We start from the raw sequence: 14,847 nt of genomic DNA on the forward strand, positions 1-14,847 counted from the left end.
AAGGACGCTTGGGTGATGATGCATCACAAGTCGACTCCGTCCGTGTGCTAAACTCCCCTGCGAGCCCACCTTCAAACAATTCAAGGGAGAACAGCCTCCATTATTAATTCAAGCTATATCAAGAGCAAAGTCCAGACCAGTGCATTAGTGAAGGCCATACCTCCCAGCAGAACAGGTCTTGCCTCTCAGGTGAGATGGAGCTGCACCTTCACCTTCCCTGCTGGAAATGTACTGGTTCACTAGTCGCTCATTCCGTGTGTTTGTCTGAGTCTGGCCCTGCATAAACCTTTAAATATGTATGCACCTTTTGAACTTTGCTGTGTTTCCTGCATGCAAACAAGGCCAAAGATGGACTGCCTGTGATAGATTTTAAAGCAGTGTGTGTGTGTGTGTAGGTGTGTGTGTAGTGTCCATTTTCTAATCTTTATGATTCTAGTTCATTTTTATTTTTATTTTTTTCCTGGAGGAAAGCAGCTGGCGTAGGCTGTGTGGTCTCCCTTGATCTTGAGTTATTTTCTGCCATGGTGAAAGATTGGTTCTATGCCAGAAATCAGGAGATGTAGAAATATTGATGGCATTTGACTCAGAGACTCAGTTCGACGTATTTCTGTGCACGCTAGTGGGTTTGCGTCAGTTTCAGCACAAAAGGCAAGTTGACTTTGAAGTGTGTCTTCTGTGGCGTCATGTTCCATACCTCCACATGCACCTTGCAAAGCGAGTGGGCAGCTGTGAGCTTGGTGTGCAAACGCAAGAAAAGTGATTTTACAAAGCCTTCTCGGCCTCTGAGCTCTATTCATATTTCAAGTTCCCTTGCAGGGAGTGTTCGAACAGTTGAAGTGCGCTCTGCCGCTGCGAGACGAGGTGTACATGTAGTACTTCTACAAATTTGTTCTCCCCGAAAGGACTGGATCCAATCTATTTGTCCACTCTTTTAAAGCCTCAGAGAACCTCTCTGCTTGTCCTCGCATACAAGTTATGAGTGAGCAACTCAGCCAATTCAGTCTGACCCATATTTCGGCAGTGAAAATAGTCATTAACCTTTTTGTTTTTCGCCCTCCTTCAGAGCCAAGCCGTAGTCATGATTCGTCTGCTGCCTCTCAGCTCCGAACCTCGTCCATATTCACATTTAATCACACATAAAACCAAGTAACATGTCAAATGCATGCTGCGTAGCAAGGGCGACATACTTTGCTTCCCCTTGGCTTTCCACCTGTCGCTGTGGGTGTCGTTCTTTCTCAACATGTGTGTCAGGACACAGCCTGCGAGAGCGCAGCCTCACCAGTTTGTTTATTTGCTGTCTCCGCGGTGCATGGACGTGGGAGCTAGAAATTAGCACAAGTCAAATCAGATTAATTAATCCCCGGCTCAAACTATTACTCGAGGAGTCGCGTTGAATTAAAAATCAAATTAGCCTTGGCGCCTGCCGGTAAAGCTTCTGTAATGTGTGCCTGCCGAGCCACAGTGACACACATGCGCAAAAGGCTCATGGCTGTCACTGATGGACGGACGTGTGCAGGAACGAAGAGATTGACAGGTGGAGGAAAAGTGGGTGCTCAAGGACTACAAGGACAAGGGGAATGGCAAGTCGCTGACTTTGCCACACTTTGTGGAAAGCTTCTCCTCGGGCTCACAGTTGGCTGACCTCCTATGGTAGCTCCTCCGCAGGCTCCAGCCCGTCTGCAAACACCAAGTCATGTCACTCCAACATGGCCTTTCAGTCACACTTCACCCCGATGGATTGAAAAGCAAAGCAATTCCTATTTAATAGTACCAGTAGTACGATCTTGGAATGTGGCAGATAAAATAAGTTATAAGCTGATGACTGACTCTATTGGGAAGAAATAAACACACAAGGGTACAATTATTAACCTCGCTGCCAGGTTTGAGGCAGCAAAAGCATCCAACCATGTTTTTATATTTGCAAATCTACAAAAATTACTTGTAAAACTAAAGCATATAAAAAGATATGTTGGAATCTCTGGAGTTGGACACAATCCTCTCGCTACTCTAAAATCCATTATAAAACCTTTATTAACGTTTTAAGTAACATTGCCAGCTGTCATCCAAGTGTATGGAACGAGGCTGTGGGAGATTACTAATGGTGCTTAGGAGGTAAATCGTATCAAAGATTATTACACTTCATAATATTATTATTTTTGTTAACTTAGCGGTGGTTCGCTGGACGACTGGTTAGAGCGTCTGCCTCACAGTTCTGAGGACTGGGGTTCAATCCCCGGTACCGCCTTTGTGGAGTTTGCATGTTCTCCCCGTGCCTGCGTGGGTTTTCTCCGGGCACTCCGGTTTCCTCCCACATCCCCAAAACGTGCATGCTAGGTTAATTGAACAGTCTAAATTGCCCATAGGTGTGAATGTGTGTGCGGATGGTTGTTTGTTTCTATGTGCCCTGCGATTGACTGGCAACCAGTTCGGGGTGTACCCCGCCTCCTGCCCGATGATAGCTGGCATAGGCTCCAGCACGCCCGCGACCCTTGTGAGGAGAAGCGCCACAGAAAATGGATGGATGGATAGCCATATTGTACCTATTGTATTGTGAGCAGCCAGGACAGACACTTATACCACTTTCCTTTGTTGCACATAATTTTGTCTCATATTTACTTTTACTGTTGCCCTTTTGTGGTGGCATTAAATAACAGCGATATGCTAAAGTCTTGCAACATTGGCTGAGGATTGGCTAAGGTCTTGCGTCTTCTCATCTGTGGTGTTTCTTTGACATTTGGAGGCATATCCCCCCCCCCCACCAAATCTTTGCCATTGGACTTGGATATCTTCATGACCCTTTATAGAGCAGGAGAAGTGGCACACTTGTGTTTCTACTTGTTTGAACACATACAAATGCAATAAATGCAGTACTGTATGCCATATTTGCATGTGTGTTTGGGAAATGACTTTTGAGATGAATGGTAATGGCTGCACGGTATGGTGAAAGCGTCATCCATCAAACACAGTGCAGCTCCAAAACAACACTTTGTTTCATTCAGAACAACATTAGTTTCAATGATGACACATTAGTTCAGGGGGAATATTATTAAGCCTCACTGTGCTCCATTCATCATTTATGCTCAAAAGACTCTTGAAAGAGCGCACCACAGAGACGTAATAGGTAGAAGCGCCTCTATAGACTATACCTTTTAGTTTGGAATTGTTTAGTATTGGACAGTTAGTTGAAATAAAATTTAAAAAAAAGGCTCAACTATGTCCATAGGCTTTCCTAGCCCACTTGGGGCTGTGCTCAAGTACCCCTAAATAGAATCCCAGCACCACTACAATTTGAGAGATTATTCATTTATTTTTGCTGTATGTCCTTTTTAAGAAAGCTAGAAAAGTGTATAACCAAACAGAACTTGGTTGAAATTTAATATTTTAAAAATATATATATTCTATGTTAGTAGACAACGTATTCACTAAAGTCAAATCTCATTAGTATGTTGTACATCTGCATTGCATTTCATATAAAAGTTCAAGAAATAAGTCCAAGGACCATTTATGGCATTTTTAGGGGGCTGGTTTACTCAAGAAAAACTAATGCATAATTTTAATGTGTATGCATAGAGGTGCTGCTGTATCAAAATGAGTTATCTACCCCCAGAAAGTAGTAGAGTTACAATATGTTGGTTTTATACAGACACGGCGGATGACCGGTTAGAGCGTCAGCCTCACAGTTCTGAGGACCCGGGTTCAATCCCCGGCCCCGCCTGTGTGGAGTTTGCATGTTCTCCCCATGCCTGCGTGGGTTTTCTCCGGGCACTCCGGTTTCCTCCCACATCCCAAAAACATGCGTGGTAGGTTAATTGACAACTCTAAATTGTCCATAGGGGTGATTGTGAGTGCGAATGGTTGTTCGTTTATATGTGCCCTGCGATTGGCTGGCAACCACTTCAGGGTGTACCCCGCCTCCTGCCCGATGATAGTTGGGATAGGCTCCAGCACTCCCGCGAGGATAAGCGGCTCAGAAAATGGATGGATGGTTTTATACATCCAATTGTCTTTTGTTGTGGCTCAACATTGAAATCCCTTTGATCAAATTTAATGGTCTAGTCACAGACTTTCCTCAAAAATGTTATGCTTTCCTTTCATAAATATGGGAATGCAATTGTATTAAAATGTACAAAATAGTGACATTTTTTCTTGCCTGGTCTGTCGTTGAGCACCCCTAAATCTCTGATCCAAGAATTGCCCCTGACTATTTCTACATTTGTGTTGTGTATGAGTGAGATATGGATGCCTAAATAAAAGTATTGAATTTGAATATTGTCTTTTCAAAGTGTGTTTATATCAGGATAAATGAGCATTGTAGTTGTGTACCGTATGTCTTTCAAAGAAATTCAATTGAAAACACAAGATGGTGCACCCCAGGTGTCCTTTTCTTTTGCCCCTCCACTCCCATTTTTTCCCACAATGTGTCTTATTCCCTTTTTTTTGCTGACAATTGGCATCTTTCACCACCCACTTTAATGCACAGTTTCTTCCTGGCAACCTCGTGCCTGACCCCTACCGTCGCCACACTACCGCTGCGCCATCTCTGCGGTATAAACCGAGATGGACGCCCGTCCCAGCCAATGGCGGATCAGAGTTCATGGCCGTGAGACTAAAGAATGGTTGAATGCAGCACAACACACAAAGCCATACACAGATCACATGGGCTTATTCAGCAGCACAAAAGAGAATGGGGACCCTACTGGAACTGCCAGAGCTTGTGTGATGTATCATTTATGTCACCATTGTGTGGCTCTCTCCTGAACATGTTGACAGGATCCTTCTGCCTCCATGGTGGCGGATTCCCATACATCCACTGGCCTTTTAATAATCAGAATGCTCCACTAGGTTTGAAATGTTACCATGAATTATGAGTTGATAATGGGCAGGCCTGGGCTCTCAAATCTCTGGAATTGTGTAGATATTATCAGTGGGAGATTGCAGATGCACATCATAAACACATAAAGTGAGCCTGGAGCACGACACATATATTTGCAGCATAAATGAATAATCTATGACTTTAAAATTAGCCTCTCACTGTTTAATCAAGGAGTGATTTCGATACAAATAAATGAAAAAATGTAATCTCCTCGCAGCACATTGTATTAACACTCCAGCTATTTAATCTTTGTGTATGAGTGTGCATCCATAGTTATGAAAGCACCCATGGTGATGTCTGCTTGTGTTGCAATAAATGCAAACGTGTATCAGCTGACTCTATTTACTGTGGATAATGTAAACAACTACAATATTTCAGAATAATGGCATTCATCAGAAAATTGAACAAGAAATAAATTACATACTGGACTTGACCTTTTGTCTATAACGCCACATATGCATGCTACCAGAGTGATGATGTTGTTAGATATTAGTTACTGGCAGGATGTGGAATGGTGGTTACTGTATAAATTGCATTTGTACACATTGACTCTCTCTAACTATGATTTCTAATGTCAGTGCGCTGGCTCCTGCTGCTCTTGCAGTGTGAAGTCAATGCCAGGCTGAGCCACCAATCGCCCATCTGCTCCATTGAGAGCTTCTCACTCCATTCAGTTGACTCGATATGCGTTTGGCTGTGCAAAGCTAATTAGCTTTGCAAAGGGAGATAGGGGGGGGGAAATGAGATGAAAATGCTGCATCACAAAAGACAGATGCTAAAGAGGACCAAGACAGACGTGAGCTGTGAAAGTGCTGATAAAGGAAAGCATGCCCACTTGTGAGAGCAAAATGTGCTGACGCCTGAATACGGTGAACCATTATGACTACATTGTTGACCACAAATATCATTACATATTGGTGATGGGAAACTGTTTTATAACAAATTATACATCAAGTGTCGGTGTTTCTCTAAAAATGTACACATTTTTATGCATTTGAAATGGATTCAAGCATGTAATCGTTTACAGTATATTTATGAAACTGCTCCGTAGCGGGTGCACTGCAGGAGTTTGCAGCTCATATTATTTTGCCAATAATCAGTGCCGACAGCTCATCATCTGAAATCTGAAAGGACGTTTGCTTTTTTTGTTGTTTTTGTTTGAGTGCACATAGCCTACTACTCATAGTCGCATGGTTGTTTGTCTATAAGTGCCCTGCAACTGGCGGGCGACCAGTTCAGGGTGTACCCCGCCTCTCGCCCAAAGTCAGCTGAGATAGGCGCCAGCACACCCGCGACCCGAGTGAGGATAAGCGGTTTAAAAACTGTATGGATGGACTTTCAGTTCCAATTATTTGGACTCAAAAAAAAAAAAAACATTGTAACATGGTCCTATTCAACAAATGTTAAATTGACCTAGGTGGGCTTACAGACCCTAAAAACAGTCTTAAATTTGATTCGCTAAGGTCAGCGGAAAGCCTGAATGATATGCATCTTTGGCATATGCCTGGATGCATGTATTATTTACTGAGAAATGAAGGAACACCATGTTTCATTATTGACAAAACACAACAAAATAATGCTGGGTCAGCATCTTTGTGTGAGTCACACTTAAATGAGTAGTTTAGAGAGAAGTCGAAAGCGTTCGACATCAGTTGTGGAAATATGTTACTCTGTTATTGAATAGAAGAGTGAATGAACACGGTGTGGGCTCAGGGGTTTAGTGCTTTGTTATATATTCGCATTTCACAGTGATGAAAGCGTTTGTGTCTCCTCCTTTTCTCATCCGGCTGTACAGAGCCAAGAGTGTCGGCTCTCCAAAGCTTATTGCTGAGCTGAAACATTTGCTGTTTGGATTTCATTGAGTAATTGTGACCTTTTCTCCCACTCGCTCCTCAACATGAAAGAGGACTAGTTTGGCTATTAGCATTTGATGCCCGAGTGTATTTTTCCAATGGGAATAGAAATGTTGTGTGTTGTGTGTCCTGGAGTGCATCAGTCTACCTTCTCATCTTCACCTCACTTGTCTGCAGCCACTTCTTTTCCAGTGTGTCTCTCTCCAAAGTGTCTCCTTACCCCTGGTGCCTCCCTTAAGCTTTAACGACTTACATGTGATCTTTTTGAAACGGCACTTTCATTTTGTGAAACTAGTCCTGTCCTTATCAGTGGTTGATACTCCAACCTTTCATTGTTCTCTGACTTATAAATGTTACTTTAGATGACTCATTCCTGCGTTTGCATCGATGGTATATGTTTGTGAGAATTGTCTAAAATTCTCTCTGGATTAAACAATCCTAAATCCTAATCCTTATTCCTACATTGAGTTTTTTTTCTCAGGTGTCTTGTTGAAGGTCAGCACTGTTGTTGCACATGTTCTTTTACTGTATAACCCACAATTTGATGTTTGGCTTCAGTTTGACTTCCTTTTCACGTAGGGTTGGGCTTCATTTGAATTTGAGTGATTCCGGTCCTGATTCCGGTTCCTCATTTCGATTCCGGTTCCAAACAATTTTCAATTCCGATTATTTTAGGAGGCTCGGAGCGGAAGGGAACGCGTCAGACTTCTACACATCGTGAACGCCCCCTATGCACGATATAATCTTATCTAATCTGGTCATTTATTTTAACATAGTTAACAAACACATCTTCGTGTGCTTTCTTCTCCATTGGTTTTCGCCACTTTCTTCTTCGGGGGCGGCGGACTGTAGGCATCGAAACTGGGAACCCATTTTTTTTAAAAATTTGAACAATTCCAGGAGAACTGGAATGTTAGTGAGTAATGCGCAACCCTACTTCCTCCAATCTGTTATTTTTCCAAATAGGGTTTGCATTGAAAGCAAATATTTTCTATAGAGTTCTACGATTATTGCTGAAGTGCTGCATTAAGTGCGACTGTCAGGATAAAAGTAAGAAACATTCACTTTTGTTTCATTGTGTCCCTCCCAGAATGGTTGTTAACGGTAAACACGGGATCATAATTGCAAAATCCTTGACTGTATTATGCCTTTATTTGTGTTTTTTTCTGAATGCGTTTGAGAGTGAATTGTGGCCACACGCTGAGGGGTTGTAACCGAGGTGATTATCGGTAAGTGTGTCGTAATACGCTGCGGTCGTGTCTTTGTATACGAAAAGTGGTGCTTTGCCACACGTCGTCAATCGCACGTCACGTGCTTGCGTAGCATCACATATGTTAACAAAATATTGTATCTCAAGGGGCTTATCCCACATAAATACCGGTAAATAATTTTCAACAATATTAAGTGAACAACGTAGTAATTCAAGTGGTCCAACTGGAGTGGCTTTTACGCCCATTTCTGCGGGACAATTGCCCACTTGTCTCACTGCTCTAACATCCGACCATTTTCTATAGTGCTTGTCCTTATTACAGCAAGTAAATCATTTTAATAAGACAATTTTGTTTAAATCAAGATGAGCATAGGAGTGGTAAAGATGCGACGGATTTCAAGCAGTGTCCGATATTTACAATATATATATTGTCTGTTTTTGCAATCTCTGTCCAACAGGAATATGCTATAGGAACAGACAGTGAAATGACGTGAATATCATCGCATCAGAGCCGCGATATACAATATCATCAGCGGCAAACATAAAGGAGATTTTAGGAGAGATATTATTTATATCTAAATAAATTATTAATTAAACCATTTTTAAATCATGAAAAATTCAATCTTAACTTTAAAGACAGATGAGGAATACAAAACAAAGCAACAAACAGTGCAGATGCGCTTGACTCATTTCACTCAGTAAAAATATGGTAACTACATTTAGTATGAACACATGCAAACAGCACGAAAGATGTTGCGTCTTGTGTGATGTCATGCATGACATCAGTTCGAAGTGTTTTGTGGGATTTATCAGGGATATCGCCCCTGAATATTTGTACACGTTCACTCATACAACATTTACATTTAGAGTTGGCTCCTCTTTTGCACAGAAAAGTTGGCAAGCCTTTGGCAAGCAAACTAATGAATGCAAGGCACACACACTCACATGCAACTGGCCGAAACTAAACTGTGGGGTCAACATTACTACGGGCAGCAACAGCTCGAATGACTCCGCTTGAAGTCATTTGTTTTGAGTCACACAGAAACAATTTTGCATAATGATTTGCACTGTGATTCAGGGGATATTACAGCTTCAGCGTTATTAAACATTTCATGAGCATGATTATGGTCTCAGCGTGTTGAGTTATGACTGGTGCAGGTGATGAAGAACACTATTTGCTGTGTGCACACACCGGCCTACAAATGGTGACTTAGTATTGTAGGAAGATACATTTCCAGAATTATCACACAATTATCTTTGCGGATGAATTATTTACTGCAGCAGTGTATTTACTGCAAGGCCCAGATGCCCCTCGGCTGACACCACTAGAAAACCATTTAGCTCAGTAAAATATTAAAGCGCTCTTAATGTCTGTACAGACGTTGACGAATAGTACACTGTTGCGCCTTTGCCCTCTGTGATATGAAGATTATGTACATGATGTAATTTCTCTAGTGCAATCCAAGGCGAACACGGGCCCTCATGAATAAGTGTATTGTTATGTCAGGTGGCCTGGAGAGGGAGAAGGTGGCGCTTGTGACTCAGTGAATGAGGAAATGACAAAGAAAGGCAGAGAAGAAAATATGGATTATCTGCAAGGGTGAATGAAAACAAATTCATCAAATACTGGGGGTGGCTGGAAGATGGAAAAACATCCCTTAGTGGAGGTCAGCCATCGACTGAGGCCAACAATAACGAGACACAAAAGAACAATTTTCCTTGTTCTTATTATCAGCTATCGCTTGTCTCATACCACACTGCTACTAAAGGGGCACATGGCTGCAACACAAATAGCCTGTCACTACCCTTTGCTAATGCAGTTCTAAAGTCACAATTATGTATATATTTGCATAAAAAAAATCCATCCAGGCCGTGAATATATGACAATACAAACAATTAAGTACAGCAGTATGTTAACTATGTATGTCAATGTTTTGTGGAATATTCGACTACGGTGGTCTTTCAAGTCAAAAAGTCTGAATAGAGGGCTGATTCCATAATGGACAGGCTGCAGGTACACAGGTTGTGCTTTGAGATTCTGTTCAAACACAAAGCGGTGCAACAATATGATGACTGTCTTGGTGTGTTTCTTCCAGGTGTGATGCCAGAGCGTCAGTTGAGCGCCACCCAGTTTGTCTGCAGTGTGGTCGCCTCCCATGTGAGCCACCAGCCCTCCACCAGTTTCAGCTTTGTCTGGATCGCCCCACCGCCTGGCACCGGCTGCGTCAACTTCTTGTAAGTCACTTTTTGTGCACTTATGTCCCATATTAGTGAAGGAGTAGCTCGAGTTGGCCACCGACTGATAGCCAGTTGACTTAGAAGATTCCAGTAGAGGTCCGACACGCAGGCGAGGTTTCTTGTGGGGTTGATACTGGAGAAAACAAGGTGGCAAACTCCTCCGGATCGCTATTAGGCAGTGGTGGAAGTAAAGAGCTGATCACAATCTCTGCATCACAGATTACAAAATGCAATAAAATTAGGAAAATAGTAATTGGTATTTTTACAGGTAGGAAAGTGGCCACACACCAGCGTCCTTACACTTCTGCTGCATTTTTTTAATAATTTGTAAGCCATTTATTTGAAGGATAATGCTTTTAAAATGGGTTTGGAATTATATGAAAGTGTTTTAGGGGGGGCATCCATTACTTGCAGGGGAGGCACGGTACACCGTGGACTGATCGCCTGCCAATCGCAGGCTGTAATATTATATATTATATATACTTGCAATTGTTTTATTTGATGTATTTTATAATTCCTGGACGAGTGGAGATAATTAAGACTCAGTAACTGCTTCTGTTGACAGAAGTATCAGTGTCGTCAGGAGCAAGGCAAGCATTTTCCGCCTTCGAAAAACAAAATAAAACACAAAATGATTTGAAAAACTTCATAAAAAACATATGTATTATTATTATTATTATTATTATTATTATTATTATCAAATAATACTTAATACTAATATTTATTTTAGTATGGATACCAGCAATTCTGATGTGCGTGTTATACATTACACAGATAGAAGAAAAATGTAGCTGCGAAAGTAAAATTTTGGGGGTGCATATTATACATGAGAAATTACGGTAATTATCATCTTCTCTGTTGATAAACAGAGAACAAATCAGGAGGCTTGTTGATTAAAGCCGCATGCCTTTTTGTTTGTCAGAAGTAATTGGCTGCTTGTGCTGGAAAAGCTTGGATTTAAAAAATAAGTCCAGTCAAGTGCCCCATGCAAAGTGCATTGTATCAAGAAACACAGATGTAATTACTCAGATGAGAGAAATTCAAGTGCAGACACTTGATGGACGTCAACTGCCTGTTAATGACTGAGCCTTCATAAACTAAATCCCTGATTTTGTTTTTTTCCTTTCTTTCTAAGCATCTTGAAAAAGAAAAACAAGCCAAATGCACATCAGTGGTTCACAAAAACCTCAAACAGAATGAAGCATTTTGGCAGTAATCGCAAAAAGCCCTAATGAATGCACAATGTCTGACAGCGACTTTTATGGTGAGACTGACCAAAAAAAATCAAAAATTCCAAAATAAAAAAATAAAGATCCAGCAGAGGAATTTGGTGAAGCGGCGCTGCTATTTCGACAATATTCACAAAGCCAAACAGATTTACTCGATTTCTCTGTCTGCCAGCACACACATTTACTGTCGAGCGTGTGTCAGGTTATGAGGATGGTGCATTTCCAAGTATTTTTGTATTTGTGTGTATTGTTAACTGTGTGTCACCGCTGATGACAGAGGGCCATGACTGTGGGAGAGTAGGGGCCCCCGCCCCACGGTTGACCTTATCAAAGTCAGCCAGTTCCACTAAAGGAACTAAAGTACACTAAAGTTCCAGTTCATAGCGTCCATCTGCCCCAGTAAATTGTATCCTACAATGACACGTCCCTGATGTTCACTGATGCGACCCTCAACAGGCGACCTTGGCGACCGTGTCGTCATTTCCAATACTGAATTGACAATTTTGTGGCTTTGTCTGGTGACATGACACCTCTCTCAGACCGCATTCAAACGTGAATTGGAATTGACGGCACGGTGGCCGACTGGTTAGACCTCACAGTTCTGAGGACCGGGGTTCTATCCCCGGCCCCGCCTGTGCGGTGTTTGCATGTTCTCCCCGTGCCTGCGTGGGTTTTCTCCGGGCACTCCGGTTTCCTCCCACATCCCAAAAACATGCGTGGTAGGTTGATTGAAGACTCTAAATTGCCCGTAGGTATGAATGTGAATGTGAATGTGAATGGTTGTTTGTTTCGATGTGCCCTGCGATTGGCTGGCGACCAGTTCCGGGTGTTCCCCGCCTCCCGCCCGAAGATAGCTGGGATAGGCTACAGCACGCCCGCGACCCTCGTGAGGAGAAGTGGTACAGAAAATGGATGGATGGATGTTCTTGTATAAATATCTCCGGTAATTACGACTTTACTACTGCGATAGTGTAGATTAGTGATAGACTACGCCACAAATTTCAGAACTCCATCATAAACCAAGGACCTCCTGTACAAAAAAACTACACAACACTTCTACACGACCAAGTTCCATGACACTTTGTGGAAAGTTGCCACATCCAGTATATCAAGCAATTACAGTGAAGATAAGGATAACGTTGTGGATTGAATTTACATTGGGAGCAAATCAGTCTGCTCTGGTTATGATTTTCCAGGCCTTACACTTCAGGGTTATAGTGCCACCTATTGCTATGACATGCCAATTAGATTCTCAAGTGAACAGAAACCCTCTTTTTCAACTTTTGCTCTGAAGTAATAGGAAAGTGAAATATGATTTTTTTTTTTTTTTTTTTTTAGAGGGAATTTCTTTCAATAGGTTCTGTGCGTGCACGTAGTCACAGTACAAAATAAGGTCATTTTAGGGTTTGTTTCAGTTCATTGCGTCAGCGAAAAGAGCTTTGTATATTTGTTCAGATACAGAGTCTGTGGCAAACTCTTTGACAAACTGGGATGAGAATGAGCTCAAATTGTAAAAAAAAAAAAAAAAAAAAGAGAGAGAGAGAGAAAGAAAAAAAGGTCCCCCGGGTGAAACACAAATTACACTTGATCATGTCCTGCCCTTGCCTGTAGCGCTTTGGCTCTGATTGAGTGTCCATGCAGCGTCCGTGAGTGTTTGAATTAAAGCCACAGACACCCTGCGTCCTTCAAAAGGCCAAAGCCGGGCTGTCACTGCATTAAAATGTGGCTGCGGAGCAGTTTTATGGCCGATATTGTGGGAAGGTTGGTGGCAACGCATCACCGTGAGGAGCATGATGGAGTGCAGTGACGTGGACATCCAGAAGAACTCATTTTCTACGGGGCTGTAAATTGCATGCGGAAGGTAAGGGGAGGCCTTGGAGGACAGGGAGCAAGATGAACAAGAAGTCCACAAACACAACTCACACTATTTGAACTCAAACTACTTTTGCAAGTTAAACGTATTTAGCACCTAGTTTTCAAAGACGGATACCGGCATTCTAGTTTTTCGTGAGTTTAGATCACAGATAATGTAGTACAATAACAAGAAGAAGTCCAATTAGGACCAAGAGTGCCGCTGCAGTTTAGCCCAGCCTTTCTGACGCTTACATTTCAATCAAAGCGGCCCAAGAAAACAGCTGTGACCCACATTTGATTCTTTGTGCACTGATGGGACAGAGCACACCTCTTTTAATGTAGCTAATGCTTGGCTGCACACCAAAAGGTGAAAATGGTTCATAGTTTGTTCTGTTGAACGTTGAGACACTTTGCTTTGTCTGCTTCTTTCTGAGCAGCTTTATTCGGCTTCACTTGCAGCCTGCAGGCAATCACTGCTGTGTCTCTACGTTTATGTGTGTGTCGATGTAAAAATAGCATTATTTGACATACAGCATCTTCATCCGCAATCAAATGAACAATTCATGTATGCATTTATTTGGCCTTTCAGTTTAATGTGTGAGGAATCTCTTCTCTCTATTTGACAGGACTGAAAATAGACAGCTTCTCATTTCATTCAGGGGTCAGAGTTCAGACCTCAAGATGACAGATGTCATATCATACACTTAATTGCTACTGGTGATAGCCTTGGTCATTGATTTCCTAAGTACTCCAATCTATAACCCAGTCCATATTAACAGAAAATCACTGGTTAACGAGCTCCCGGCTTCATTAAAACATCTGGCCTATGGCCATGTGACAAATCTGTGCTAATAAACATGAGTGATGGTCAAAGGTCATCACGTTAAAGATGTGTCAATTGTATCCTTTTTAATCGGCAACATAGACAACACATTACGCAGATTAAAATATGTTCATGCAGTTTATCAAGTATGACTGAATGAGACTTTTAAGAGGCTTTTAAGACTCATCCACAAATTACATTACATTTAATTAATCCCTTCTGGTGCCAGTCTGTTGCGATCATCAAACCTGCAAACTATACTGGCACTTATTTAAAGTAACATTTCACCATTCTTGATGGTCAAGTGTAAAATTAAGTCAACCTCGTAACGTAACAACTTCAAGTAAATTTGAAAACTTAGACTTAAAGGAATTATTTTTTTTTTTTTTTTACCAGTTTAAAACAGTCCCAACGTGTTTCAATAACATGCTGAGGTTTTGCACGATATTGTGACCTTTCATGTGAGGTCATGGTTCCATCCAGCCATCCATTTCTACAGTGCTCGTCTAAATTAGGGTCCCGGTTTCGCTGGAGCCTGTCCCAGCTGACTGGCTACACCGTAGACTGGTCTCCATTCAATCGCAGGCTGCCTACAAACAAGCATTCGCACTCAAATTCACAACTATGGCAAATTTTGATTTCAATGATTGGATATTGATTTTACTGAACCTAACATGCGTGATTCATAATGTGGAAGGAAGCCGGAGGACCGGCAGTGAACCCACGGAAGCACAGGCAGAACATAAAACAAGCTCCAAACAGGAAGG

At 41.9% G+C, this 14,847-nt stretch overlaps 1 protein-coding gene across 2 annotated transcripts in view; it reads left to right on the forward strand.

Annotated features, from left to right (window-relative positions):
• reln (reelin) overlaps window positions 1-14,847 on the forward strand; it is a 99,477-nt gene that overhangs the window by 30,548 nt on the left and 54,082 nt on the right. For both annotated transcript variants that reach the window (XM_061774850.1, XM_061774851.1), the window contains exon 3: window positions 10,033-10,171. In XM_061774850.1, the coding sequence (XP_061630834.1) occupies window positions 10,033-10,171 (139 nt within the window). The remainder of the gene's footprint in view (window positions 1-10,032; window positions 10,172-14,847) is intronic.

The sequence above is a fragment of the Phyllopteryx taeniolatus genome, chromosome 5 (genome assembly GCF_024500385.1).
Source record: "Phyllopteryx taeniolatus isolate TA_2022b chromosome 5, UOR_Ptae_1.2, whole genome shotgun sequence".
Lineage (NCBI taxonomy): Eukaryota > Metazoa > Chordata > Actinopteri > Syngnathiformes > Syngnathidae > Phyllopteryx > Phyllopteryx taeniolatus.